Here is a 27545-nt window from a genome sequence, read left to right on the forward strand (position 1 = left end):
TCTGAACCTTTCAAGTTTCACAACATCCTCCGTATAGCTGGCAGATAAGAATTGCACGCAATGTTCCAAAAGTGGCCTAACCAATGTCCTGTACAGCCACAACATGAACTCCATGCATTGACCAATCATGTCAAGCATACCAAATGCCGCCTTCACAATGCTGTCTACCTGGGACTCTACTTTCAAGGAGCTACAAATCTGCACTCTAAGGTCTCTTTGTTCAGCAACACTCTCCAGGACCTTACCATTAAGTGGATAAGTCCTGCTCTGATTTGCCTTTACAAAATGCAGCACCTGACATTTATTTAAATTAAACTCCATCTCCTACTTCCCAGTCCAGTAGCACATCTGATCAAGGTTCTGTTGTACACTGAGATAGCCACCGTGGCTGTGCACTACACCACTAATTTTGGTGTCATCAAACTTACTAACCATACCTCCTATGTTCACATCCTCATATTTTATTAGAAACAATCTTCCTTGAATAAAGGTTTCTATTTTTAAAACCACTGGGACTTTTCTGGAATCTTGTGAATTTTGGAAGAAAGTAATGAATGTATCCAGTATCTCTGTTTATATCTCTTAAGATTTTAGAATGCAGGCCATCTACTTTAGTAACTTGTCTGTCTGACATTACAATAAAGGATGTGCAGGAGCATGGAGACCTGAGTGTATATGAGCATGTCTCATTAAATGTGGCAAGACTGGCTGTGGGTCTTTTTAATAAACCATGTAATATTCTCAGCTTCATTGTTAGTGGCATAAAGTAGAAGAGCAAGGGGATTATGCTGAACCTATATTAGGCACTGGTTAAACCCCAGCTGAAGTATTGTGGTTATCACACTTTAGGAAGGATCTGAACGTTTTGAAGGAAGTGCTGAAGAACCTGAATGATTCAATAAATGAAAAGCTTGGTTATTGAAGATAGATTAGAGAGTTTACCATGAAGAGCAGAATGCTAACAGGAGATTTGGTCAAGTTTTCAAAATCATGAGGGGGGCTGGACAGAATAGGTGAGAAATTGTCACCACTCAGGAGGATTGACAACCAGGACATAAAGATTTAAAATTCTGCAGAAGAAGCAAATACATGGTGAGAACAAACTTTTTTTCACACGAATAGTTAGGCTCTGAGGGTGCACTGTGGAGATATGTGATGGTGGTGAGGTTCAGTTGAGGCAATCAAGAACATATTGTTTGTTTTAAACCATATGTAATCTGCACAGTTTGTGTGGAAAAGTTAGAATAGTACTAGGTCGAAATGCTCGAAGAGCCAGTGCAGACTGGATCGGCCAAATGGCCTATCATTAATCTTGGCAAATTTATACCATTTCTTACAATTTAATATCTTAATTTATTTAGCCATAGCTGATGTATCTTTCTCAAAGAACCTTTCTTTCTCACAGGGCTATATCTCCTTACAGTCTGCCAATGCAACTTTGCAATCCTCCATTTTAAGCTAGCTTCCCAGTTTATCTTGGCCATCTCTACCTTCAACTAAAAAGTGAGGTCTGCAGATGCTGGAGATCAGAGCTGAAAATGTGCTCATCTCTACCTTCTTGCTCAAATTTTTACCTTTAGATTTGAAATACTCGTCTCTTTCAATCTGGGCAAGAAATTCTATTAATTTGTTATTACTGTAACCTAGAGTCTCTCTTTATCATTGAATAATTGTCGTATTGCACATTACTGATTCCAGGATAGCCTGCTCCCCAGCTGATTGTAGAATACACTGCTCAAAGAAATTATTCTGAAAACACTAGCTCATTTTAGAATTGAAATCTACAACTCATTTTCCAGGCTACTTTTGCCAATCTAATTCTCCCAATCCAGATGCTAATTAAAGTCACCCATGCTCATTGTTCTGCTACTTTGTCTTCCGTGTCCCATTTATCTTTTCCTAACTTCTATCCTACAGTATATCTATTAACTTAATTTTGGGGATACGTATAAACAGTGGCACAAATGATGTCCTATTTTCGATTACCCCAACCTAAACTGATACTGCATTTTGATATTTCAATTTAAAGTCAGTCTTAGGCTTCAATACTTCAATATTCAAGAACTCCTGCAATGCTAAATGAATAGCATTGCTTAGCCACTCTTCTGTAGTTTCCTTTCATGCTGATTTATCAAGACCCTTCAACATTCAGGTCCCAGCATCAGTCACCTTACAATCATGTCTCTGTAATATCTTTCTTTGTTTCTCTTGACTATATCTTCCCTAATTGGGCCTCTTCACCGCTCCCTGTCCCCATACTATTTTGATGGAAGTCCTTCTACTGCCCAGGTTATGGATTTGCCTGATAATAGGTCTCAGAATAGCATAGGTATAGGCTTTCCTAACTGTGCAACTCCCACCTTCCTCAGTGCTAATGTCCATGTAACATAAACCAAAGCCCATTTTGCCCACACTAACCTTTTGAGTCAAGTATACATTTCTCCCCTCTTATTTGGTGCATATTAGTTGTTTCTAGCTCAGGTAATAATTTCAATCATAACTTTCAAGGTTACATTTTTCAATTTAGCCCCGCGATGCTCATACTGCCTCAGCAGAGACTCTATCCTAGTTTTGCCCATGTCACTGATACTCATGTGGACCACAACAACCAGATCCTGCCCTACCCAATAGGTTTTTCCCCAGCCTAGTGCAAAAGTCCTGAACCCTGGCACCAGGCAAGCAGCTCTTGCTCAGCTACAAAGTATGTATATTCCTGACTACACTATTTTCTACTACCGGTATATTCCTTTTTTTTTAATTTCCTCTGTTTGAATAACTCTGTATACCATTACCATTGTAGAGTCCCCCACTACCAATATCTTTGGGACTACATACTAAATAAAAACACAACTGTGAATGCTGAGTTTTGAGGAAGGGTCAATGGACTTCTTTTCATAGATGCTGGCAGACCTGCTGAGCTTTTCCAGCAATTTGTTTTGTGTTTGGGATTATTGTTGACTAGAAAATAAACTGGACCAAGTATATAAATACTGTGACTAAGAGCAGGTCAGAGGCTGAGAATTCTGCAGTGAGTTAACCCGCATGTTCCTCAGTGCAGCTGACTGCCCCCTTTCGCATGTTCCTGCAGATACTGCTGGCTGTCTTTGGGGCTCTCTGTTTGCATGCTTTCTGATGCTGCTGACTCCATCTTGAGGTGGTTCTGTCTCTCAGCCCTCTAGATTCTGGTGTCTCCGGATTCTCCTCTTCCACACTTCTCTGCTGCTGACTGTTTTGGGATTCTCTGCTTATACATTTTTCTCTCCTGCTGGTTATCTGAGGCAGAGGGCATTGGTTACCTTCTCCTGATTTACCTCATCTTATAAGTCTTTGTGTATGTGACTGGCTTCAATTCTTCCAATTAAATACTGGAATCGAAAGTAATTGGGGATAGATGGGAATATGGAATTTGGAACTCGAGCAGATCCTGTCATGATCTTAATGGATACCTGGTCAGACTTGAAGTGCTGAATGGCCAACATCTTAATTCTTGTGTATGCAAGCAGATATGTCTGATCCTCCAATGTCACCTCTTATATTCATGCCACTTAAGACCTTTGCCTTTGATAGGACTGCTGCATTTGTGACTTGTTCAACCAGACTATACCCATAATGTACCTTGGGTAACAGCTGAAGAAATTGATCTTTTTATGGTAACTGCATGTTGTCTGTTTCACAGCAGTATAGCATGTTGCTGAGAATACAACCTGAAGGCCCATCAGCTTGGGTCAGTTTTGTTATCTGATGCATGTTTCACAAGTCGGTCAAAGGTGCCGTTTTGGGAACCATGACCTTATCCACTATGTTAAAAGTCATACAACACCAGGTTATAGTCCAATAGGTCTATTTGGCAACACTAGCTTTTGGAGCACTGCTCCTTCATTAGGACAGTTACCTGATGAAGGAGCATTGCTCCGAAAGCTAGTGTTTCCAAATAGACCTGTTGGACTATAACCTGGTGTTGTGATATTTATTTTAACTCTGTCCACCCCAATCCAACACACACACCTCCACATCATGGCTAATCTATTGTCAGTGTGTGAGGGCATGACTGTGCTCCCCCCTGGAGCATGATAAAAAATGTTTATATTGTGGGGTTCACCAGAGAGGAAACATTAAAAGATTGCCCTTTGGTTTAAAATAATCAAAGGTTGTTTTTAATTTTAAACTCTGAGACTGAAGGCTTTTAGGGCAGTTTTGGGCAAGACCTGACTGGACTCAGAACCAAATATAGTTTATCTTCCAGAAATGAATGGACTAAAGCTTAAGCTCAAGCAAAGTTCCATAACCTTTGTGTAAAAGTTTAGTTTGTTAAACTACCAGACTCCCATGTGACTGCAGAAGGTGCGACATCTGCCCCTCCACCGCCTCCCTCTTCACCATCCAACAGTCGAAACATTTTTTACAAGTGAAGCATACCCCCTTTAATCCAACTCTTTGTGGCCAGCTCTACGTTAGAGAAACCAAATGCTGATTGGGTGACTGCTTTGCTGAACACCATCTGAGCAGGACCCCGACCTTTCCGTAGCTGGTCACTTTAACACCGCGTCCTGCTTGCATGCCGACATGTCTGTCCTCTGTACACTGCGGTGTTCTAGTGATTCATAGTACAAACTGGAGGAATAACATCTCATCTTCGGACTAGCCACTATACAACCTTCTGGACTTAATGTTGAATTCAACACCTTTTAAACTGTGAACCATTCTTTCCCTTTTTTTTTAGCTTATCATGTGTTTTTCTCTCCTCTCCTCCCACCCCACCACTACCACCCATTCCAGTTACTGTCCTTTCAAGTCTGGCAGGACACAATACATATGGTGTTCTACTTTCACAGCATTGGCTTCCAGTTCCATAAACTGTTATGCACGTGGACCTAGGAGGTTTCTGCAGAAGTAAATTAGCAGTACCATTGGTTGAGTTGGTGCCTGACAATTCATGAGTATTTGTGGTTGTGTTGCTATGCATGTAACTAGTAATTTTAATAATTACAGTACAAATATAATGGCAATGCTAAGAAGGTTCACATAAAAAAGGATGGTAATGTTTTTTCATCAAGGTGCTGAACTTATTCAGTAATTTAGCATGGCAAGTCACTTTCAGCAATAATTTTAAATGGACCAAAGAGAAGGGATTCAAGAATAGAACCTGGAGAAATGTCCATGGAATTTATTTTTGTGGATGAATTTCAAGTTTGTTACATGATGTTATTTATTCAAAAGTCCCTTTTCTTATAATGTAGGTTCTGTTGAGCCCAAAATGTATGCTCCGCCTATGTCTGGGGGTAAAACCTGAACCTGTATGAGTTCAGACAGAATTGGTGAGCAAAATAGTGGCACTCCGCTCCATGCAAGTGCACTGCCAGCACCACTTCAAAATGAAAAACCTGGAATGTTATTTAAGTCCAAGTAAAATACAACAGATGCTGAAAGTATGAAATAACAACTAAGTGCTGGAGAAACTCAGTAGTTTCTGGCAGCATCTTTGCAGAGAAAAGCAGTGCTAACATTTCAGTGTGCATTCTGAAGAAGTAATATCTATGTCCAATTCCTTTCCTCTGCAAAGATGCTGCCCCGTCTATTGAGTTGCTCTAGCACTTTGTTTTTAACCGGGATTTTGCCCAAAACGTTGATTTTCCTGGTCCTTGGATGCTGCCTGACCTGTGGTGCTTTTCCAGCACCACTCTAATTTTGACTCTGATCTCCAACATCTGAAGTCCTCATTTTTGCCTAATCTGTTTTGCATGGCTACTTAACAGAACAGAAAACTGCAAATTTTAATGTTCCTTTCCAGGCACTGAATGTGACTGTCTCACTTGATCAAATTATCTATGTCAGTACTCAATTGTCAATCATTTAATCACTTTAAAGTCACCACTGCATCATAGTACAGGAAATGACTTTGCATATCATGCCAATGTGTGAGGTTATTGCTGTTGCATCCTCTCTATTTGTACTAGAAACAGGGTGCAGGCCCTCTTTCTTTACAATTAGTATCCTAATTTGTTGAGTAAGATGTGCATGAAATTCATGACAGAATGATAGACACACAAATTTAAGGTCTTCAAATATGTTGGTTCACAACACCAATGCTAATTTAATACAGTAACATTTATGCTTCGATTTAGGGTAAGTGGCAAAAAAAAGTTTGGTTGTTTTAGAATGCAAGGTATGTTGGCATTTTTTGAGTTTCTATTGATTTAAGTGGTTTAATATATAAACTTCATTCGTTTTGAAATGCATTGTCTGATGTTCACTGGATTTCGTCTTCCCTGCTCCCTCCATTTTGGTTTTTGATCCTGATATAAGTTTTATCAGTCATCAAAGTCATTGGGGATAAGAGGTTTGGTGCCAAAGAAAACTTTGCTGTTAGGTTGGTGATTATAATTTGTTTTTCTGGGAGGCTTAAATAAACTCAACAAATAGTCTCCTTCTGTTCTGTGCCACTTTGGAACTTTTAGTTTGCTACTCATGATTGTAATACTTGCTCTCTGTTTAGAAAAACGCAACTACCGAAGAGGGGAGAATACAGTAATTGTTTAAATGTGGAGAGATGCAATAGTAAATATGTTCCCCATTAGCTTTTTCAGTTAACCAGTGATGATAGTTGTAAAACAAAAGTTGAAATTGGTTTTCAGTGTGATTATTTTGCAGGCTGATCGGTGGGACGGTCAAATTTGACTTCAGTAGTCATTGTGGCTCTAATCTGTGAAACTTGAACATGAACTGTCTTTAACACAACCAGATTTAAGCATTTACCTTATTATTTTGGCAGTTTCCTTGATTCAACATTCCAGAAATATTTGATTTAACAGAATCAGAAAATTAACGTGTATGCAAATGTGTTCAAATTTTGTTAAAGTTTAGAAATTGAATGTACTCCATTTTCAGGCAAATGTGCACATGAGTTACAACCTTTGCTGAAGGGCATGTAAGTGTGAGAGTCTAAAGTTCTTTGATAATTTCAAGGGCCTTTGTTTTGACGTTCTGGTGCTATTAGCATTCCTTGTGGAATTGAAGGTGTACACAATGCAAGTAGTTTTTGGCCACGAGCAGCTTTTCGTCCTTTTTAAATATCTAAGTGAGTATTAGTCCATGAGGTAGTGTGTCACAAGCTGATAGTTGAGTTAAATTTCTAATTTATACCTGTTTTGTTGAAATACAATGAATTCGTTTTCTTTGCAAGTGAGAAGAAGATGTTACAATCTGTGCTGACCTTGTGATTAGCACTTTGTTTGCGTGTTGGATTTTGGATTGTTGCTCAGGGGAAACAAAATTAAAACCTTAAGTTCTTCCTGTGCCTCAATCACCAGCACCTCCCCACTGCATCCATTGATTGGCTGAATAGATTAAACCAATCTACCTCCCTTGAGTAAAATATAGAAGGCCTAACAGAGGTAGGAATATTTATTAGTATTCTATGTGAAGTTGGCCAGATTTCTATAGGAACCTTGGAATATCTAGTCTGAACTGATTCAGAGCAATGAATACTTAGAATAAGCAGTCAGTCATACAGCATGGAAAAAGACCCTTTGGTCCAACCAGTCCATGCCTAAAATCCCAAACTAAACTAGTTCCACCTGCATGTTCCTGGCCCATATCCCTCCAAACCGTTCCTGTTCATGTATAGTGGTTAACTTTTTAAAGCACTAGATTTCTTTCAGAAACAGGTAGGTGTACGTTCATAATCAATGGAGAACTGCTTTGGAAGGAATGAGAATTTGGGCCTCAACTTTCCACTCTGGACTTTGGCACAGTAGATGCCAGACTAAGTCTACCAAGCCTGCTAACTCAGCACTCTGTTCTCCAGTGGTAAGACCTAGATAAGATCAGTGAAGTGGAAAAGAAAGCCAAATGCTTTCCACCTTCACAGTGCAAAGTTTATTCCTGTTTCTTGGCAGGGCAAGATCACTCAGAGCGTCTGGAGTATGCTAATTCAATCAGCATACATTCATTGCTCAAACCAACGATGTCTGTACTGGGTTGGTTTTGTTCATGGAATGAGTGACAGCCATATGTCCCCAAAGACCTCTGATTAAGGTGAAGTGGCCACTGACTCAAATTCTCCAGGTTGTCTGTATCTCTGCAGCAACACCAGTGAGCAAGATATGGAAGTGCTGGACGGAAGTAAATGGGATGCAGCTGTTGATGGTTGTGACCTATATTCCCTTGTAATTTTTTTCTTGTATACCGAACCGGAAATCAATGTTTGCACAGAGCAGCATGTGCAAAGCCTCTGAGCATCTGCAGCCATGCAGAGCACGACCTATAGAAAAGTGGTTTAGAGGCAAGAACTGGAAAGCTCAGCTAACTCAGAAGAGATCCCGGACGAAACAAAGGCCCGCGTATCATGTGCCATCTCAGCCACCTGTCTTTCTCTGCAGCAAATTTTGGGATAATGGGACTCATGAGTTATACCAAGTGGTGTGTAGCACAGGGTGTAGGTTTGCTCCCTGAGCTGTAGGTTTGATATCCAGACATTTCATTACCTGGCTAGGTAAAATCATCAGTGGTGACCTCCAAGTGAAGCGAAGCTTTTGTCCCCTGCTTTCTATTTCTATCTTTTTCCAGGATGGGGTTCTTGGGATTTGTGGTGATGTCATTTCTTGTTCATTTTCTGAGGGGTTGATAGATGGCATCTAGATCTATGTGCTTGTTTATGGCGTTGTAGTTGGAGTGTCAGGCCTCTAGGAATTCTCTGGCATGTCTTTGCTTAGCCTGTCCCACGATAGATGTGTTGTCCCAGTCGAAATGGTGGGTTTTTTTCATCCGTGTGTAGGGCTATGAGGGAGAGGGGGCGTGTCTTTTTGTGGCTAACTGGTGTTCATGTATCCTGATGGCTAACTTTCTGTCTGTTTGTCCTATGTAGTGTTTTTATGGCAGTCCTTGCATGGCATTTTATAGATGACGTTGGTTTTGTCCATGGGTTGTACTGGGTCTTTTAAGTTTGTTAGTTTTTGTTTGAGAGTGTTGGTAAGTTTGTGTGCTACTAGGATTCCGAGGGGTCTCAATAGTCTGGCTGTCATTTCTGAAACTTCTTTGATATATGGTAAGGTGGTTAGGGTTTCTGGTGGTGTTTTGTCTGCTTGTCGTGGTTTGTTCTTGAGTGTTCTTTTTCAATGTATAATTTCAGTTACGTCACACTGCAAATTTTTGCTATAAATTCTTTGTTACGATCAAGCCCTCCACAATCACCTGATGAAGGAGCGTCGCACTGAAAGCTAGCGTGCTTCCAATTAAACCTATTGGACTATAACCTGGTGTTGTGTGATCTTTAACTTTGTACACCCCAGTCCAACACCGGCATCTCCAAATCATGACCATTTTTTAAGATACATAAGATCATGGCCATGCATATAAATTGGACTCAGTTTTTTTTTTCTATTCTTCTCTCTCCCATCTGTTGGTTATCCAATGATTAAAGATAAGTGAATTGGACCTGTGTTCTCTGACATTGAGAAGAATGACTGTGATCTCTTGAAAATCCCCATAATCTTGTATTTTTGACAGAAAGGACATTGGGCATATTTCCTTTGGCTGGGGAATTTAGAACACTAGGCCCAATCCCAGGATAGAGGCTGATCATTTAAGATTGGGATGAGGTGAAATTTCTTCAGCAACAGTTAATGTTTGGAATTCAATATCATAGATGGTTGAGTACCCCATTGTTCAATACATTTAATGCTGAGGGACAGATTTTGGTTTCTTCAGATCAAAGTATATAGGGAAAAGGCAGAATAGTGGAGTTCAAGCCTGTACAGGACATTGGTTAGGCTACTGTTGGACTATTGTGTGCAATTCTGGTTTCCTTCTGTTGGAGACTGAGGGGTGACCTTCTAGAGATTTACAAAATTATGAGAGGCATGGATAGGATAAAGAGACGAAGTCTTTTCCCTGGGGTCGGGGAGTCCAGAACTGGAGGGCATAGGTTTAGGGTGAGAGGGGAAAGATATAGAAGAGATCTAAGGGGCAGCTTTTTCTCACATGCGGTGGTACGTGTATGGAATGAGCTGCCAGAGGAAGTGGTGGAGGCTAATACAATTGTAACATTTAAGAGGCATTTGGATGGGTATATGAATAGGAAGGTTTGGAGAGATATGGGCCAGGTGCTGCCATGTGGGACTAGATTGAGTTTGGATATCTGATCGGCATGGACCGAAGGGTCTGTTTTCATGCTGTACATCTCTATGACTCTATGGCTGTAAGTATCAGCCCCGATTGTGTCAAATAGCAGAATAGATTCAAGCGGTCATATGGTCCACTTCTACTCATTTCTTCTTTTCTTGTATTCAGCACACTTAAGCCAGATGAATTTACCATGGTGTCATTTCTTGTTGACTTCAGAAGCAATTCCTTAATTTATGCAAAATATTCCACTTTTCGTTCACTGTCCTGTCTGCTACTCTGAGAAATAACTAAAGCTAATTTCTGGAACACTAAGTTGGCAGAATCGGTGTATGAGTGAGTTCTCAAACCAGTACTTGAGACATTATTACTTAAGTGCAGAATCAAACATAATATGCCTTAAAGTAAAAGTAATAACTCGCAGATTTAATTTCATGAAAACGTTGAGGACCTTGTAGGGCTTGGCTATGTAGGCCTATTCTGGAATATAAAGTAGCAAGGCCAAGCTAACTGTGTCTCAGTACTTTTGTCACCAAACCATTTCTGTCAATTGAAACAAGTTAGTATTATTTATTTTAAATGGATGATTGAATCTTTCACTATCTTTTTAAGATATTACAATACATTTGAATTAAGTTGTGCTAAAGATTAATTTTGTTTTCTAAAATGTTTCCCCAAAACCCAACTCCAAATCTTTTTGAGTTTTGTTTCTGATTTGTAACAGTTGGTATCACACCGAAAGGTGCCAGCAGCATTTTACATATAATTTAAATAATGAAAATCCACAAAGGTGAGCAAGACTAGAGCCTCCAGGGGGTTTCCCATTGGTTGAATCTAGTTTGGATGGCTTACCACTAGATTTGCATTAATACAAGGCTGGCACTGTTTTCTGATTGCACAGTGTGATTAGGCTAGTTATTTTCTGTTTAGTTCCTTGTTTGCAGTCATGTTTGTAGTTAAATTTTGGCTCTGCTGGATATTAGTTTTTGTTGCTGAATCATCCACTTGACGTGAATATAGATGTCTGCTTTGTCAACATGTTGGATCAGCTGAGCAGGCTTGGAATTGCTGCCTCTGACTTTCTCTAAGGACTATCTCACAATGTTGCTTCTTCTCCTCCACATAGAAAATGGCTACTGAGGCTTACTTTGCTTAGAGCAATTTACCCAGCAGCTGTTTGTCGCTTGAGGAATATGAATGCTGATTAAGTTTTAGTGGTGAGAATGCAAGCTGGAATAAAGATATTATAGGTTGAAAATAATTTGACATTAAACTAGGGTCCTCTAAATGATTTTATCTGACCAGATTTTCATTTTGACTTACTGAGGCAAGTTGTGGCTGTGGCAAGAGATGATTGATTGAATAAATATTGCTAGCAAGCTTACAGACTCTTCAAACACAGTACACCTGGGGTTAATATCTCTTAGTCATTAGTTTCAGGTGCTGGCATAGCCCTAATAGTTGTTAATGCATGTGTACATGTACACCAGACACACCCAAACTTGTATGTTTGCTGCCAGTATGTGATGCATGCCTAAGACATTTGTCATACCTTCCACATAAACAAACTAACAATAAAATGGTTATGTTTTGTATTTTTGTTTTTTTGTTGACACATCAATATGAACCAGTTTATTGTTTATTTTAATTGGTTAACATTTTAATTGTATCTGTTTCATCTCTTCCCCCACCCCAATCTGATTTTCTTCCTATTATCTCCAGCAGAGTTCCTTCATGCTTGGATATATTCCCATTGGGTATTCTTAGCCCTTGACACTAAAGTTGTGATGGCTGAGAGGATTTTCATGGCTCAATCTATCATGACACTTTTTCCCATTCTTCATCTTTGAACTGAAAGTCCACAGTACTTTTGGAGAACCTGGAATTATGTTGTGTTTAAAATGGCAGCCAACAGCAAATGTGCAGTTCACCTGCACTCGTTCTGACAATAGCAGAGACCCTTTTTGAACAGGTCTCGTGAACTCACTCCTAGATTCACCACCTTGCTGCCATTTCCATATTGCATGTTACACAGTGACTGATTTTGGAATACCCAGACTGCATACATGTACTTATCTGTTCTTGGTATTTCTGTTCTCATTACCTGTCTCTAGACACAGGCAAAAGAGTTTTGAAAGATTATTCTTCTGAAAACTGAACATGTAATGGTAGTTGGCACAGATTTCAAAAGGGAAAATTGATTGGCCAGCCACATTGACTTTGATTTTCAACAACATTGAAATTAAGAATAAACACCAGTTCGTCAAGGGTCGTGTAGTAGATCTAATACTTCGATTTTCAAAAAGCTGTCTCATAGTAATTTCGTGACCAAGTTTGGCACAAGTGCTAGAATGGGTAGAAAGCTGGGTATAGAACGGAGTACCAAGTGTAGAGTTAAGGGTAGCTACTTGAATGACACACAGTGGGATTGGTGCTGGGAAGGCTGACTTTCTCCATTTATATTAATGATTTGGAACCTGATGTACAATTTAGTAAATTTGCAGACTGTACTACATTAGAGGAATAGTTGATTTTGCGCTTTCTGCATTGTATCATTGAATTTTTAAAATTGAATGTTTAATTAGCAAATTAGTTTCAATATAATGTGTGAGCTACAAGAAAGCCACATTATTGGATATTAATCATGATAGATGAGGCCAAATATTCATGGACAAATCTTGAGGGGATGTGGGAGAAAGAGAAAGTGAGACAATGTAATTATCAGGAAAGGCTAAACCAATAGTGGCTCTTGTAGAAAAACCAACGTTGAGAAGTGACCTAATTGAGGTTTTTTCTACTTTGAGGAGTCAAAACCTAAGTGCCATAACGACAACAGTCCTTATTAAACCCTTGATGAAATTGAAGAGAAACTTTTTCACTTAATATTTAGCATGTGAAACATGACCACTGTTAAGGCAAATAACAATTTGTATTTTATACATTTTAAGCAAAAACTAGGTAAGCACATGCATGAGAAAGTATAGAATAATATGCTGATTTGACAGTGGGTGACAGGGAAGATGCTTGTGTGGGTTATAAGCACAAACCTAGATGAACAGGCTTGATAGGCCAGATTATTTATTTGGAGAAAGTGAGGACTGCAGATGCTGGAGAACAACAGAGATCGAAGAGTGTGGTGCTGGATAAACACAGCTGGTCAAGCAGCATCTGAGGAGAGAAGAGTTGACACTTCAGGCAAAAGCCCTTCATCAGGAATGAGGCTTGTGGGCCAGTGGAAGCTGAGAGATAAATGGAATGGGGGTGGGGGGGAGCTCGGAAGAAGGTAGCTGGGAATGCAATAATAGATGAAGGTGAGGGTGAAAGTGATAGGTTGGCGGGGTGGAGGGGATAGGTAAGCAGGGAGATGGACAGTTTAACAGGGCAGTGCCAAGCTGGAAGGTTGGGGCTGGGATAAGGTCGGGGGAGAAGAAGTGGGGAAACTGGTGAAATCCACATTGATCCTTTGGTGATGGAGAAGCCCAAGGCAGAAGATGAGGTGTTTTTACCTCCCAGGCTTGCTTCAGTGATATTAACAGTTTGGTTTCATTTCTTGCATTGGCTGAGAACATCATGAAAACCTGCCTTCTCAACCTTGTCCCTCACTTGAAGCATGCAGAGCCTCAGGTTCAACTCTGCACTAGTCAGTGCTCTCCGAGAGCAGTCCTGTGATACGTTGGGTCTATGGCAACTAATACTGACATCTTTTCAAAACCATTCAGAATCTTGTTTGTTCAATGAGATAAATTTCAGAAATTACAGACCTAATTAACTCAGCCTTGTTTGTATAACAGCCCTTTCACCCATGGAACTAAATTGAAAACAAATTTGAGTTGGAGGACAGAGCTAGACGCAAGGACCAAGTTCTTTTCTTGGGTGATTGTGATTTTGGAGGTACTTTTAACTTCTCAAACTCCAATTCACCCAATTTTTCAAATATTTAATATCCTCTTTGAATTATTGTTGTCTTTATTTAGGCCTCTTGCGTGTGGTACCTCTTCCTTTGTGGGGAAATACTTGTGGATCTTGATATCCATGATACTCCTAACTACTTTCCAGTCCATCCTTTTGTTTGTTTGTAATAACCTGCTGCTGTAGTGGTATTTCACCGGCGGCCGAAGCCTCCCACTTATTCTACACCTCTCATGTCTCTTCACAGTGCCAGACTAGAGTCAAGCTCAACAGGGTCTTCTTTCCCCGCTAATTCTGCCAAGCCCGTTCCCTTGGCTGTGGTTTCGCTAGGTAGTAAGTAGGGACAGTGGGAATCTTGTTCATCCATTCATGCGTGTCACTAATTAGATGACGAGGCATTTGGCTATTTATTGCACTCATAATACATGATGGAGTATCCATTCCGAGTTTTAACGTCGCTCGTCAACGTATGACAAACCCCTATCTAGTGAAACCACAGCCAGAAGATCTAAAAAGGGGGACGGTAAAAACAATAAATAATTAAAATGACATTGTGCGGCAGAATTCCAGCAAGGCAAGGATGAGCTAAGGTTCTTAACCATTCAACAGGATACCCACTCATCCTTTGTTGTGTGAAATGTGAAATTTATTAATTAACACCTAACTTACCCACCACCTTTAATCTAAGTGATCTAAAATCAAACAATTTTTTATTAATAAAACCTAAAAAGACCAAAATTCTACTTAAAAACCCCAATTAAAACTATAAAATATCACAAAAACTACTAAAACCATAGACTTAAATTTCCTAAAACTGAACATAATATGTCGCACGGAGCTCCTATGAGTCCATAAAAATTCTTAAAAGCTCAAGAGTCAACGATAAAGTCAGGTTTGAAATGTTCTGTGCAAACGATTTAAATCTTGTAATCCCGAGGCTCTTCATCAAATCTGTGTTCTTTTCGAACCATTTTCCCCGGGTTCCCATAACAAACCCATAAAAAGATACGGTTCCACCTCCAGCGAGGTCCAATATCTCCTTGACCAGATGTTTGTACTTCTTTACCTTCTCCTCCCAAGCATCCTCGAGAGAGTTAATCTGAAAGTCCGACCTTACGGTAACATCAACCACCACGATCTGTGTATCCTTTTTCAAAATAAGATCTGGAATCCAGAGCTTCCCAGATCTATCCTTGATCCGAGGCTCAACAAAAATTGTCCAACCAAACTTCTTCACATACCCTATCAGCTCATCTATAATTTTATTGTGCCTCTTGATCTGCATGTTCTTCATATAGGGACACCATCCCGAAATATGTGCTACTGTCTCTGAACCTTCATTACACCGTCTGCAGCTTTTCACATTAAATGGCCTGCCATAGGACAATGACGCCCTTGTTGGAAACAAATTGGTCTTTAACAAAAGTGCGCTAATCACTTTGGACGATTTCATGTATTGTACTCTCTGCAGCCAACTATTAGAAATACCATCGTTTTTAAAATAGTGAATTCCTGCCCCTTGACAGGGAAGGGCCATCCATTTTCGCATCTCTATTACCCTCCAGTCAGCATAGTTCGTACTCGCATATTCCTCCAAGCCATCTTCACTATTATCGTTGATTAGTATCTGTCTCTTCCGATCCTCGAAAGCAGTTCGGGTCCCAAATATTTTCCATCACTTTCAACTTGCTCAGTCTATACATTCTCTCCGCCACGCTACTTCCATCAAACCGAAAAGACGCATGCAACACATCTTCTGATTTCAGTAGCGTCCCATACTTCCGCATTATCGATATGGGAATAAACGTTGACAGCCGACTTATGGCAAGGCCGCCATCATGGAATTTTGCATACAAAACACCATCCGTGATGGATTGTGGAAGGTGCAGAATCTCTTTAATCGCACACTTAATAATATTATCTAATCAACTTAAGTAATTTAAAGAAACCTCTGATAGAACCAGGTAATAAAATAATCTAGGAATAAAATACGTTCTTAAAAGTTCTAATTTTTGAACCGGCTTTAGGGGAGAGCTCTTTAAATTCCCCAACCAAATCTCTCATTGGCCTTCCAAATCAACTTTACTAATCCCTAACCAGGGGTCAATCTAAGCCCCTAAATATTTATCAGTAGTCCCCGGCTCAATAAACTGTATACTTCCGCCATTAAATTCCCAGTTTAACCTATCATTAAATATAAAGGTCTTATTCTTGTAGGTAAAATAAAATCCTTTAGTCTTCTTAATATTAACCTCCAGCCCCGTATTTTTACAAAATCTTTCAACTATTTTTAAATTACACCCCATCCCTTCATAAGACTGACTAATCAGGGCGATGTCATCTGCAAACGCCAATGTTGCACAATGACACCTATTCCCTTCCTCTCCTAAAAATATTCTCAATGTTAGCACATGAGGCTCACCTATCTTCGCTGTCTTTTACTGCAGATCTTTCTTCATTATTAGTGATTTTGTCGCAACACCCTACAAATCTAAGTATTCTCTGGAGGAGTATTTTTTTTTGCCATTACCTGCACTTTCAGAAATCATGTTAACTTGCATGTCCTGCTTCTTTGTGCAAATCAGGATATGGCTGAACTTTCCTGCTGCATACTATTATTTTGTCACAAAGCTTGTATACAAACTTAACAAGTGTGAATCTATTTTAAAATGTTTATTTTAAAAGTATATCAAAATAATTTGCTAAGTGTTAAATGGGTTTCCTGCACACTTTATAAACTTTGTTTCTTCATTTGTGTTTTCACATTTGAAAATTGCTAACCACTCATCCTACATGAAAAGTTTGACTGTTTGAGTTCAGGAAGGGAGAAATGTTTGCAGAAAGACAGGAGGTAGGTTGGGTTACAAAGTAAATGAATGTTAGGTTATTGAGAGAGGTCTGTTTTCTCGATATGGTTTTTGTGTTGATTCTCTCTCCTCAAATGTGGATCAGATTGGGAGAATTATCTCCAGTTGAACTAATGTTCTTTAGAAAATTCTTTTGATGTCAACCTGTATCCATTAAGCTTTTAATCCCTATACAAGGTAAAATAGAGAATGCTGGAAATACAGCAGGCCAAACAGGATCAAGAGTGAGAAACCATTCACGTCTTTTCATTAGGTTTTAATCCTGCTGCACTTGATCAGCAATTCTTTTTGTTACTTCAAGAATAGCTTAGATTTTATATAGAACCTTAATTAAATGCCCCACGGCACAAAACAGGAGCATTTTAAAACCATGCCAAGAAATATTAGGCCAGATAACAAGTTTGAGGAAAGAAATAGGTTTAAAGAATGTCTTGGAGGAGTGAGAAGTGGAGGAGTTGAGGGAGGGAATTCAAGGTTGAAGCTGAAGCAATTAAAGGCATTGCCATTGTTATGGACCAGACCAAACCCCTTCAGAACACCGAGATAGCCTACACCCTCTCTTTCATCTTAAGGTAAGTGTAGGGTGCTGTGTTCTAGATGTGGTTTGATTGGTCAAACTACCAGACTTTAAGCAAAATGCACTATATTCCTTCACCACAGTTAAAATACAAACAAAAAAATGGAATAACTTTGCATCAAAATCCTTAACAGAAAAAATTATTTAACTACTCATGAACTGTTCCAATATAGCAGCATGCCATTAACACACCTTTGGTGAAGACAAATTCAGCAAAATCGATTTCTCTGACATGCTATCTTCTGGAGTCTAGGAGAAGGAATGCTGACAGAATGAATCCAGCAACAAAGAGAGAAGTCTGACTTTCTTCAGCAGAGAGAGAGGTGTATCTAGCAGCTTCAATTCCAAAACCTCAACTGAAAGCAAAACTAAGACCCAGTCTGTGTGAAACCCTGACTCCACCCACTCATGTTTTAATTTTAAAAAGAGAAAAAACTATTTACTCTGCTTGCTATGGAACAGACGCCTCAGCACCAAGTTGACAGGACAGAATAACTCCCTCTTAAAGGTACATTTTATCACACCACCAGTGATGTGCATTGCCAATTCTACAAGTCATCCCTCTGCAGGTACCCTGTGTTGTGGGAATAGAGATGATTTGAGACATGGGGGAGCAAAGCCATAGAGGGGTATGTAAACCAGGATTAGAAGCCAGCATAAATCAGTGAGCACAAGAGTGAGAGGTAAATGGGATTTGCTGAGAGTGGTTAACTAGTTACATTACAACATGTATCATTTGGCTGTTACTCCCACTAAAACCATTGGGAACGCAAGTCATCTTGCCCTCGGCAACAAAAGCTGTCCCCTCCAATTTTCCACATAATCCACTCTGCAGAATGCCATGCAAACCAGTTCGTTCACTTGTGATTGTCTGTTTCAGAGGAATTGGGAATCCCCTGCTCAAACACCCAACAGCAGCAGCACATGTCAAGAAGACTACAAAAATGGTGCAGTGACTGCAAGACTGAGTAGTAATAATATTCCAGCTGCTTCAATATTACCTGCTCTTCACTCTGCAGGTCTAGCAAGGGCAAGATTTGGAGATGCCGATGTTGGACTGGGGTGTACAAAGTTTAAAAAATCACACAACACCAGGTTATAGTCCAACAGGTTTAATTGGAAACACACTAGCTTTCGGAGCGATGCTCCTTCATCAGGTGATTGTCCTGAAGGAGTGTCGCTCTGAAAGCTAGTGTGCTTCCAATTCAACCTGTTGGACTATAACCTGGTGTTGTGTGATTTTTAACTTAGCAAGGGCAAGGTTGTGACTATGTTGGTAAATGTTAGCCACCCTTGAGCTAACAGATACAGAGAGTGACTTTATGAACAGAAATTGGCCATGTCTCAAATATGTAAAACTTTCTGACCTGTCTCAGTAGCTGTTTTGATGTTTAAAAGTCAAGGTTTTAAAAATAAAGAATAATCCAGTCATGTATCACATTGTTATGAGCAACAACTAGGGATTGAGGTGGTAGTACTGGACAGTAAGTCTAGGACTGCAGAGTACACAGGACAATTTGACATGTAGAAAGCGAGGACTGGAGATCAGAGATGAAAAGTGTGGCGCTGGAAAAGGACAGGAGATCATGCAGCATCTGAACAACAAGAGTCAACGTTTCAGGCAAACGCCCTTCGTCAGGAATGTCCTGATGAAGGGCTTATGCCCAAAATGTCAACGTTACTCAGATGCTGCCTGACCACCTGTGCTTTTACAACACCACACTTTTTGACAGTTTGACATGTCTTTTTAGAGCTCTGCCTAAACATTTGTGCCTCCTAGTTATTCAAAGTCATAATTCAGTGCTGAATGAATAATTGGACTTCACATTGTATGCATGATTACATGGATTGACTTGGTCAACCAACCTGTACTGTCCTTCATTGCAAGGTCACCTAAAATACTATTTTTTAATATATTTTCAAGTCTGACATCATTTATTTGCTGATGCACATTTTTTTGTGTTCTGAGTTGGGAGGGGGGTGGTCATTGGACCCAAACGCTAGCTCTGATTTCTCTCCACAGGTGCTGCCAGACCTGCTGAGCTTTCCAGCAACTTCTGTTTTTGTTTCTGATTTACAGCATCCGCAGTTCTTTAGGTTTTATTTTTATAAGGCTTTTTTCTTGATTTCAGGTCGAAATGAGCCTCTGAAGAAAGAGAGGCCAAAGTGGAAAAGTGATTATCCTATGACAGACGGCCAACTGAGGAGTAAAAGAGATGAATTCTGGGATACAGCACCAGCTTTTGAAGGTCGCAAAGAAATCTGGGATGCCCTTAAGGCAGCTGCCTATGCCATTGAATGCAACGATCATGAACTGGCCCAGGCTATTGTAGATGGCGCCAGTATTACCTTGCCACATGGTAAGGACAATAGTGTCAAATGGTGTTTTACAGCATGTTTTTGATCCTACAAAGTCTCCAATGATATCTTCAAAATTGTAGGCTAGTTTCCCAAGGTTTCTCCAGTGATCCACTTTTTAGTGGATACTCCCTTAACTCCGCCCTCATCCTCAGTCTAAGTTCAGAGTTGTGCAAATCTCCAAAAGTTGATCTTTTTACCCAGCATCTTTTACATACCTGAGTATTGCCATTTAAAGATGTAGCCCTTTCCCAATATTACTTCAACTGTCCACCATAGAACATGCCAGATGGCCGCCTCCTTCATAGATCGCAATTTCCCCTCCCACGTGGTCAATGATGCCCACTAGCACATCTCATCCACTTCCCACACCTCTGCTCCCTAACCCCACCACTGCAACAGCAGGAAGGACAGAACCCCCCGGTCCTCACCTTCCACCCCACCAACCTCTGGATACATCACATCACATCCTCAGCCATTTCCGCCACCTACAAACAGACCCCACCGCCAGGGATATATTTCCCCCTCCACCCCCATCTGTGTTCTGTAAAGACCATTCCGTCCATGACTCTCTTGTCAGGTCCACTCCCCCAGCCAATCCATCATTCCCTCCCTGCATCTTCCCTCACAGGAATTGCAAAATCTGCAACCACACCTCTCCCTCATCTCCGTCCAAGACTCCAAAGGATCCTTCCACATCCATCAGAAATGTACTAGCACTTCCACAAGTGTCGTCTGCTGTATCCATTGCTCCTGATGTGGTCTCCTCTACAGTGGGGAGACAGGATGCCTACTTGTGGAACGCTTCAGAGAACATCTCTGGGACACATGTATCAAATAACCCCACCACCCTGTGGCCAAGCATTTTAACTCCCACTCCCCTGAGGACATGCAGGTCCTGGGCCGCCTCCATTGCCAAACCCTTAACACCCGATGCCTGGAGGAAGAATACCTCATCTTCTGCCTTGGGACCCTCCAACCACATGGGATCAATGCTGATTTCACCAGTTTCCTCATTTTCCCTACCCCCACTTTACCCCAGATCCAACCTTCCAAATCGGCATTGCCCTCTTGACCTGTTTTATCTCTCCATCTTCCTTCCCACCTATCCACTCCACCCTCCTCTCTGATGTATCACATTACCTGCTACCTCACACACACACACACACACACCCTCCCCCACCCCCTAATCCTCCACCCATTTATCCCTCAGCCCCTTTAGCCCACAAGCCTTATTCCTGGTCAAGGACTTATGCTTGAAATGTTGACTCTCCTTTTCCTCGGATGCTGCCTGCCTGGCTCTGCTTTTCCAGCACCACACTCCCAATAGTATCCACCTTGAAGGTTGACCTCCAGTGTTCTAATTGTTGAGCCCATTATGCGTATCTAAAGTTAATAGGGAGCTAGGTAAACATGAAGGACAAAGGAGCATGAGTTTATGCTGATAAGCTGAGTCAAGGAAGGTGGTGGCTATTATGGTTGATAAGCAAAAGATGAAATATTTATTGCTAATGGCCACCTCCTATGCAATATTTTATGTAGTTAATCTGACATCCAGCAACTTGTTTTCAATTCACCATGTTCATCTGCCCCAATATGGCTAAGCTATATTCTAATATGTCCTAGTGAATAGTAAAATGTCTTTTTAGCCTTGGTCTGACATATTTTTCAGTTGCTAGCAACATTGATCTGCATGTACATGTTTTGCTTCTAGATTGATTTTCTTTTCTCCTTTCATTGGAGCCTTATTGTTGATTCCTTGTGGAGTATACTCCCAAAATCCCCTGGGAGGCACTGAAAATCTGAAGTAAAGCTAAGAATGCTGGAAATACTCAGGTTAGGTGACATCTCTGCAGAGAGAAAGAGTTGATGATTCAGGTCCATGATCTTTCACCAAAACTGGGAAAAATTAGAAACTTGGACACTTTTTAAGTTGGTGGAGGGTATACCTGGGGAGCAGGGCCGACAGTTTATATCAGTGGAAGACGGAAGAGATTAACTGGCAAAAAGGTTGATGGTGCAAGGCCAAGGGTATGGTAATGGGGCAAGTAAAGAAACAAAAGATAAGTTTTAGAGAAGGCAGTGAATGGCAGAATGATAAATAGCTGCCATCTGAAAGCAAAAACAAGAAAAAATGAATTGAAACGTAAACTAGCAAAGGAAATTCAATGGAGACAAAGGTTACAGACTGAAATGCAGAACTCGTTTTTAAGTTTGGAAGGTTATGGGATGCTTAATCAAAAGATGAGATGTTCCTTGAATTGACATTGAGCTTTACTGGAACAGAGTAGGAGACTGAAGGATGAAAAGTGAGCATGAGGATCAGGGTGATGAATTAAAATAACCCGGACCTCTCTTCACTTGTCATTAAACTGAGGTTTGTTTTTTGACTTGCTACTTGCCACTTAACTTCTAAAACCTCACTTTTCTCTCTCCTACTCTTTTGAAATGCTGACACGTTATTGGGTATTCAGAATATTAATTGTGAGGAACATTGCATTAATGCTTGTACATGTGCAGTATATCTAAAACAGAAATTTTTTGTAACTTTATTTTTATTTCAGATTTGCAACACCTGCAATGTGTTGATTTTATTTTCAGGGGAATATTTTGTGTTGGTTCTGGATAACCATATCTAAATACGAAGCATCTATGAAACCTTAAATTTCCTAAGCACATATACGGGTACAATGAGGAGAACACAGACATGGACCTAGGCCTCTGAAACCCATGTTCATGCTGGGATGTGGGTGTTGCAAATGAGATGCTTCACTATTGGCCGTTTCAGATATGACTGATTTCCTCAGTCACTTTCAGGGAGCAATTAAGAGTCAACCATAATGCTGTAGAACTGAAATCACCTATAGCACCAACCTAACTGTAATGAAGACTATTTCCTTCTGAAAGGAACATTTGTGAAAAGTTGAGTTTTCAAATCCAGCAGTTTCATGGCAACTTTTCCTGAAGGCAGATTTTTAACGGAATTCCACTTCTCAAAATACCACAGTACATTTGAACTCCCATTCTTTGAATTATTATTTCAGTAAACTAGTTACTACTTTACCAGTCCCAGAGCATTCTGAATCAGCAAACAAAAAGATTTAGCTCTATAATATGTGCCATATCCACTGAAGCAGCAATATTGAAGCAAATCCATTGGCATCATGGTAGTCCACAAACCCGCCAACACGCTAAAACAGCAGCTAATGAACTTGAAGCACCCTATGCAGACAGCAATCAAAACTCATGTCATTTACAAAATACCCTGCAAGAACTGTAACTAACAATACATTGGACAAATGGGCAGAAAACTAGCCACCAGGATATATGAACATCAACTAGCCACAAAACGACATGGGCCGATCTCACTAGTATACTTCCTTACAGATAAGGAAGGACACCACTTTGTAGGACAAGCCAAACAGATACACGCATGAGAGTTCCTAGAAGCATGGCATTCCAACTGGAACTTATCAACAAGCACATTGATTTGGACCCCATTTACCACCCCCTGAGAAAAACAGGAAATGACATCACCAACTCACAAATCCAAACACAAATAGAAGTCAGGAATCCTCAGCAGTGTTTTGTCCGGAGGCTCACTGAAAATGTTACGTAGTATGGTGACGAAATGTCTGAAAATGAACCTTCCAGCTCAGCGCACAAACCTACATCCAGAGCATGTTAGCTACTATAGAAGATATCTGTTGCAAGTATACACTCAGGTTTTGAATGGTTCATCTAGGTTGCTATCAAAAAGGTGTTCTCTTTATTTCTTTTAGTCAAGTTAGTTAATTTAGTTGATCAAAATCTAGTTTTGTCCAGCTGTTTCTGACGCAGTGGGCAGATATTGAATGGCAATCTTTTAACTTTGTTAGGGTGTTCTTGCACTTAACTTTCATCTCACGTGGGACTTCACTGCTTGTGTGTCAGCAGCCCACCATAGCCTACTCATTTTGAATTCTTCATCTGTGACCAGAGATGAAGTGCTTGAAGGGTACCTTCCAACTGAAGCTTAAGCTGCTATTAATACTGTGCTGTTGTCATTCACTATTGCATGGCCCCTGTACAACTGAAGTAGACAGGCAGGAGGTTGGAAAAACACAACAAGCCACACAGCATCAGGAGGTAGAGAAGTCAATGTTTTGAATGTAACCCTGCAGGACTGGGGGTGTAGGGGGAGCTGCAGATAAAGGGGTGGTGAAGTGGGGACAGGTGGAGGGGCAACCTGGTTGGCCCGATTGCATGGGAAAGTACCTGGGTGTTAAGGGGGTTGGGAGGGAGAGTTGCGCAAACAAAGGAATGTTAAATGGAATGGTCCTTGCGGAAGGCAGAGAAGGGTGGGGAGGGAAAGGTGTTCTTGGTGAGGTCTAGTTGGAGTTGGAGGAAATGTTTAAGGATGACGCTTTCAATGTGGAGACTGGATTGCTGGGTGAGGACAAAGGGGACTCTGTTTTTATTGTGTTTGGAGGGGGAGTGTTTAGAGCAGTGGAACAGGGAATGGAGGTGGTGCAGTGAGGGTTGTCTGGATAACGGGGAGAAAATAAACACGTTGTTTGAAATAGGTGGACGTGGGGAATGCTTGGGAGTGGAATGTCTCCTCATCCAAGCAGATGCAACGGAGGAATTGTGAAAATGGGATGGAGTTCTTGCAGGATACTGGGTGGGAGGAGCTGTAGTCCAGGTAGTTATGGGAGTCTGTGGGTTTGTAGTAAACGGAAAGCAATGCTGGAGATATTTGCTATTGGTGAAGTCCTGGAACTGCGAAGTCCCAGTGAAAAGAGACCTCTGGCATGTTAGATATTTTACTTTTGTTAATTAATACCAATGTGTGTGTGCATTTAAAACAGGTTATAATTATACATCCCTAATCTGGATGCTTTCTTGATTTGACACATTCCTGACTGAGACATTCTTGCTGAAGAAGTAATATGTATGCAGTCTGTCGGGAAAACTGTCATGATTTTGTTTTTGCCCCTGGTCTTGCAAGTTTAGTCTTGCAAGTCTCATCGAGCAAGGAGAAGTTACTGAATAGGTGTTTTGATCAAGCACATACCAATGTAGTTGCTGTCAAGTAAGTACTGGTGTAGCACAGAAGAATTAAAACTGAAAAAAAATACCAAAAGTGTCAAATTTGAAATTCAGATCTCCATTCCTGGTTTCCCTGCCCTTATCTTACAGATACAAAAGGTGACTTAGGGGCAAGAATCATAAATCTCCATGACTACCATGGAGTCTTCATGAATTTTGGATTAATCCCCTGAATATTGCTCAAGTAAACCAGGGAAATGCCTTTAACTTCCATTTTCTTTGAATTTTTGGGTTTATGAAGATATTAAAGGAAGAATAAGACTTTATTTGACCGGATTGGAGGCCAATTGATGAAATCTCCAGCTACATAATCAGTTGGTGATATTACACCCAGTCTCCATTGGGTTACTATCACTTTTGTTACAACACAGACAGCCAAATCATATCGGCCTTCCTGTTCCCTGTATTCGCAACACTGTAAAACTAAAATACACAATGACCCTCAAAATTGCTCCAATGTTTCTTAACAGGATTACTTTGACAACTAATACCAGGCACCAAGTCCATCCCTTAAACAAAAGAATTCACAATTTATTTAGCTTCATCGGGGCATAGTTAAACAAAAGTTTAGCCTAATTAGTGTCTGTGGTTTAAACTGAGTCATCTTTGATTCTAGCCCCCCCCCCCACTCAAAGGTAAACTTGAGGGATAAATCAAAAGAAAAATAAGATGAAATTGGTCAGTTCACTTAAGCAGTTTCCATGATCTATAATACCATAGGAACATGGATTGTACTTTGTGTGGTTTCCAAAGACACTGGTCAATGCAGATAGCTTCCAGTAAGGTCAGGAATATTCATATAATGCTTATAACTGAGATTCTATCTCCAAATAAGTTTCAATAAGTTGATCATGGAAGGATAGCCAGAATCAATCTGATCTTCCTGTAGCTTTGGCAGTCTCAATACTTCTGACCAAAAGTCCAATTTAATATCAGCTCAGACTTTAGTTTATCTTTGTGTTTTTGGTTTTCATTCTCTTTGTTAGACTGGTTAGCACCAACCCCCCCCCCCCCCCCTGCCATGATGACCTCTACTAACATTTGAAATATCTGACGTGTGTTTGACCATAATACATCTCTGGAACTGAAACATCTATAACATTCTTTGAACAAGAATCAATCTGCAGTTAACTTCTAGGCCTGAGTTTATTTGTTCTGTTTTCTGGGGGAAAAAAAACTAGCAGCCGATTACAGTGCAAAGGTCAGCTTCCACTCTCCGTTCGCAGCTCCACCTGAGACAGGTATTGCCGTAGGTATCTAGCAAAAGCAATCTTTCTGTAGTTATCCTCCCATCTTTATTTTTGTTGACTGATCCTGACCTCCACTTACTTTCTAATTAAGAGTACTGTATTGGTAGTGATCAGGGGCAGACTGCCCTCCTTTTTATCTTCTAAGTCAGTATACCAAGGAAAAGGAAAACCATGAAGAGTTTCCTATTCTGCGTTGCTCATTTCACAGTGGAGCAGTCTCACTGAGTGTCAAAAAATAAAATTGTGTTGGCAAGCTTATGGTGCATTTCCTGTGTGTGGGTTTATACCTCTGTTCAGTGTCAAAGAGGTTTCATGTTTTATTTTTGTAAACCATCTCCTGGCATGCCCTAGTTGTATTGACATTTGGTTTTATTTTAGGCTTCAAATACTTTTGGACTGATTCTCGGTTACAGTTTGCCTTTTGCTCTTCAACCTCTTGCAAAAGCGCGTCTATGGCCACAATCTCATGAGAGTCATGCATCTGATGGCACCGGATGGTTTGTTTCTGTTACTGTTTCTGTATTTACTGTCCCTGTAAATACCAATTCTCTTTGCCTGCATTTGAATTGCTTAAACAATTTAAAGCATGCTTGCTGATCTCCCATGACTTTGCTCATGGTGAATCGAAGTGTATGCAGTTACAGATGGTGCTCTAGTAAGAAAGCTGTATCTAACTTCACTGAGAATTCAAAAAGAAATTTCTATAAAGCTGGAACCAGGTTCGATTCCCGCCTCAGGTGGCTGTCTGTGTGGTGTTTGCACATTCTCCATTTATCTGTGTGAGTTTCCTCCGGGTGCTCTGGTTTCTTCCCACAATCCAAAGATGTACAGATCAGGTGAATTGGCTGTGCTAAATTGCCTGTAGTGTTAGGTGCATTGGTCAGGAGTAAATATAGGGTGCAGGAATGGGTTTGAGTATAGACCAGTTGGCCCTCACAGGTGAACTAATAATCCTCAACTTCACTTTCTTGGCTTTTCTCCATAATCTTTGATTCCCCTGCTGGTTAAAAATGTTTTATATCAGCCTTGAATATGCTTTCCAACCTAGTCTCTCTAGCTTTAATTCCAAGATTCACTACTTTTAGAGAGATGAAAGTCTTCCTTGTCTGTCATAAATGGCAACCACTGACTCTGAAATTATGGCCTCTGGTCCTTTACTCATTTTCAAGTGAAAATAACTTCAGTATCTACTTTGTCAAGTCCCTAAGAATTTTTATGTTTCATTCAGGTCATTGATCTAAATGCTGATGAGTATAAATCCATCCAAACTTACTCAACCTCTCTTAATAAAAACAAAAAATCCCTCCATAGCAAGGATCAACCCAGTGAGCCTTCTCTGGACTGACTCCCATGCTCATATCACTTTTCTTCAAT

General features: G+C 40.4%; 1 protein-coding gene across 1 annotated transcript in view; it reads left to right on the top strand.

Annotated features, from left to right (window-relative positions):
• Positions 1–27545, top strand: part of ubtd1b (ubiquitin domain containing 1b) — a 103728-nt gene that overhangs the window by 62913 nt on the left and 13270 nt on the right. Inside the window, exon 2 of the mRNA XM_060842218.1 lies at positions 19605–19832. Coding sequence (XP_060698201.1) covers positions 19605–19832 — 228 coding nt within the window. The remainder of the gene's footprint in view (positions 1–19604; positions 19833–27545) is intronic.

The sequence above is a fragment of the Hemiscyllium ocellatum genome, chromosome 22 (genome assembly GCF_020745735.1).
Source record: "Hemiscyllium ocellatum isolate sHemOce1 chromosome 22, sHemOce1.pat.X.cur, whole genome shotgun sequence".
Classification (NCBI taxonomy): Eukaryota; Metazoa; Chordata; class Chondrichthyes; order Orectolobiformes; family Hemiscylliidae; genus Hemiscyllium; species Hemiscyllium ocellatum.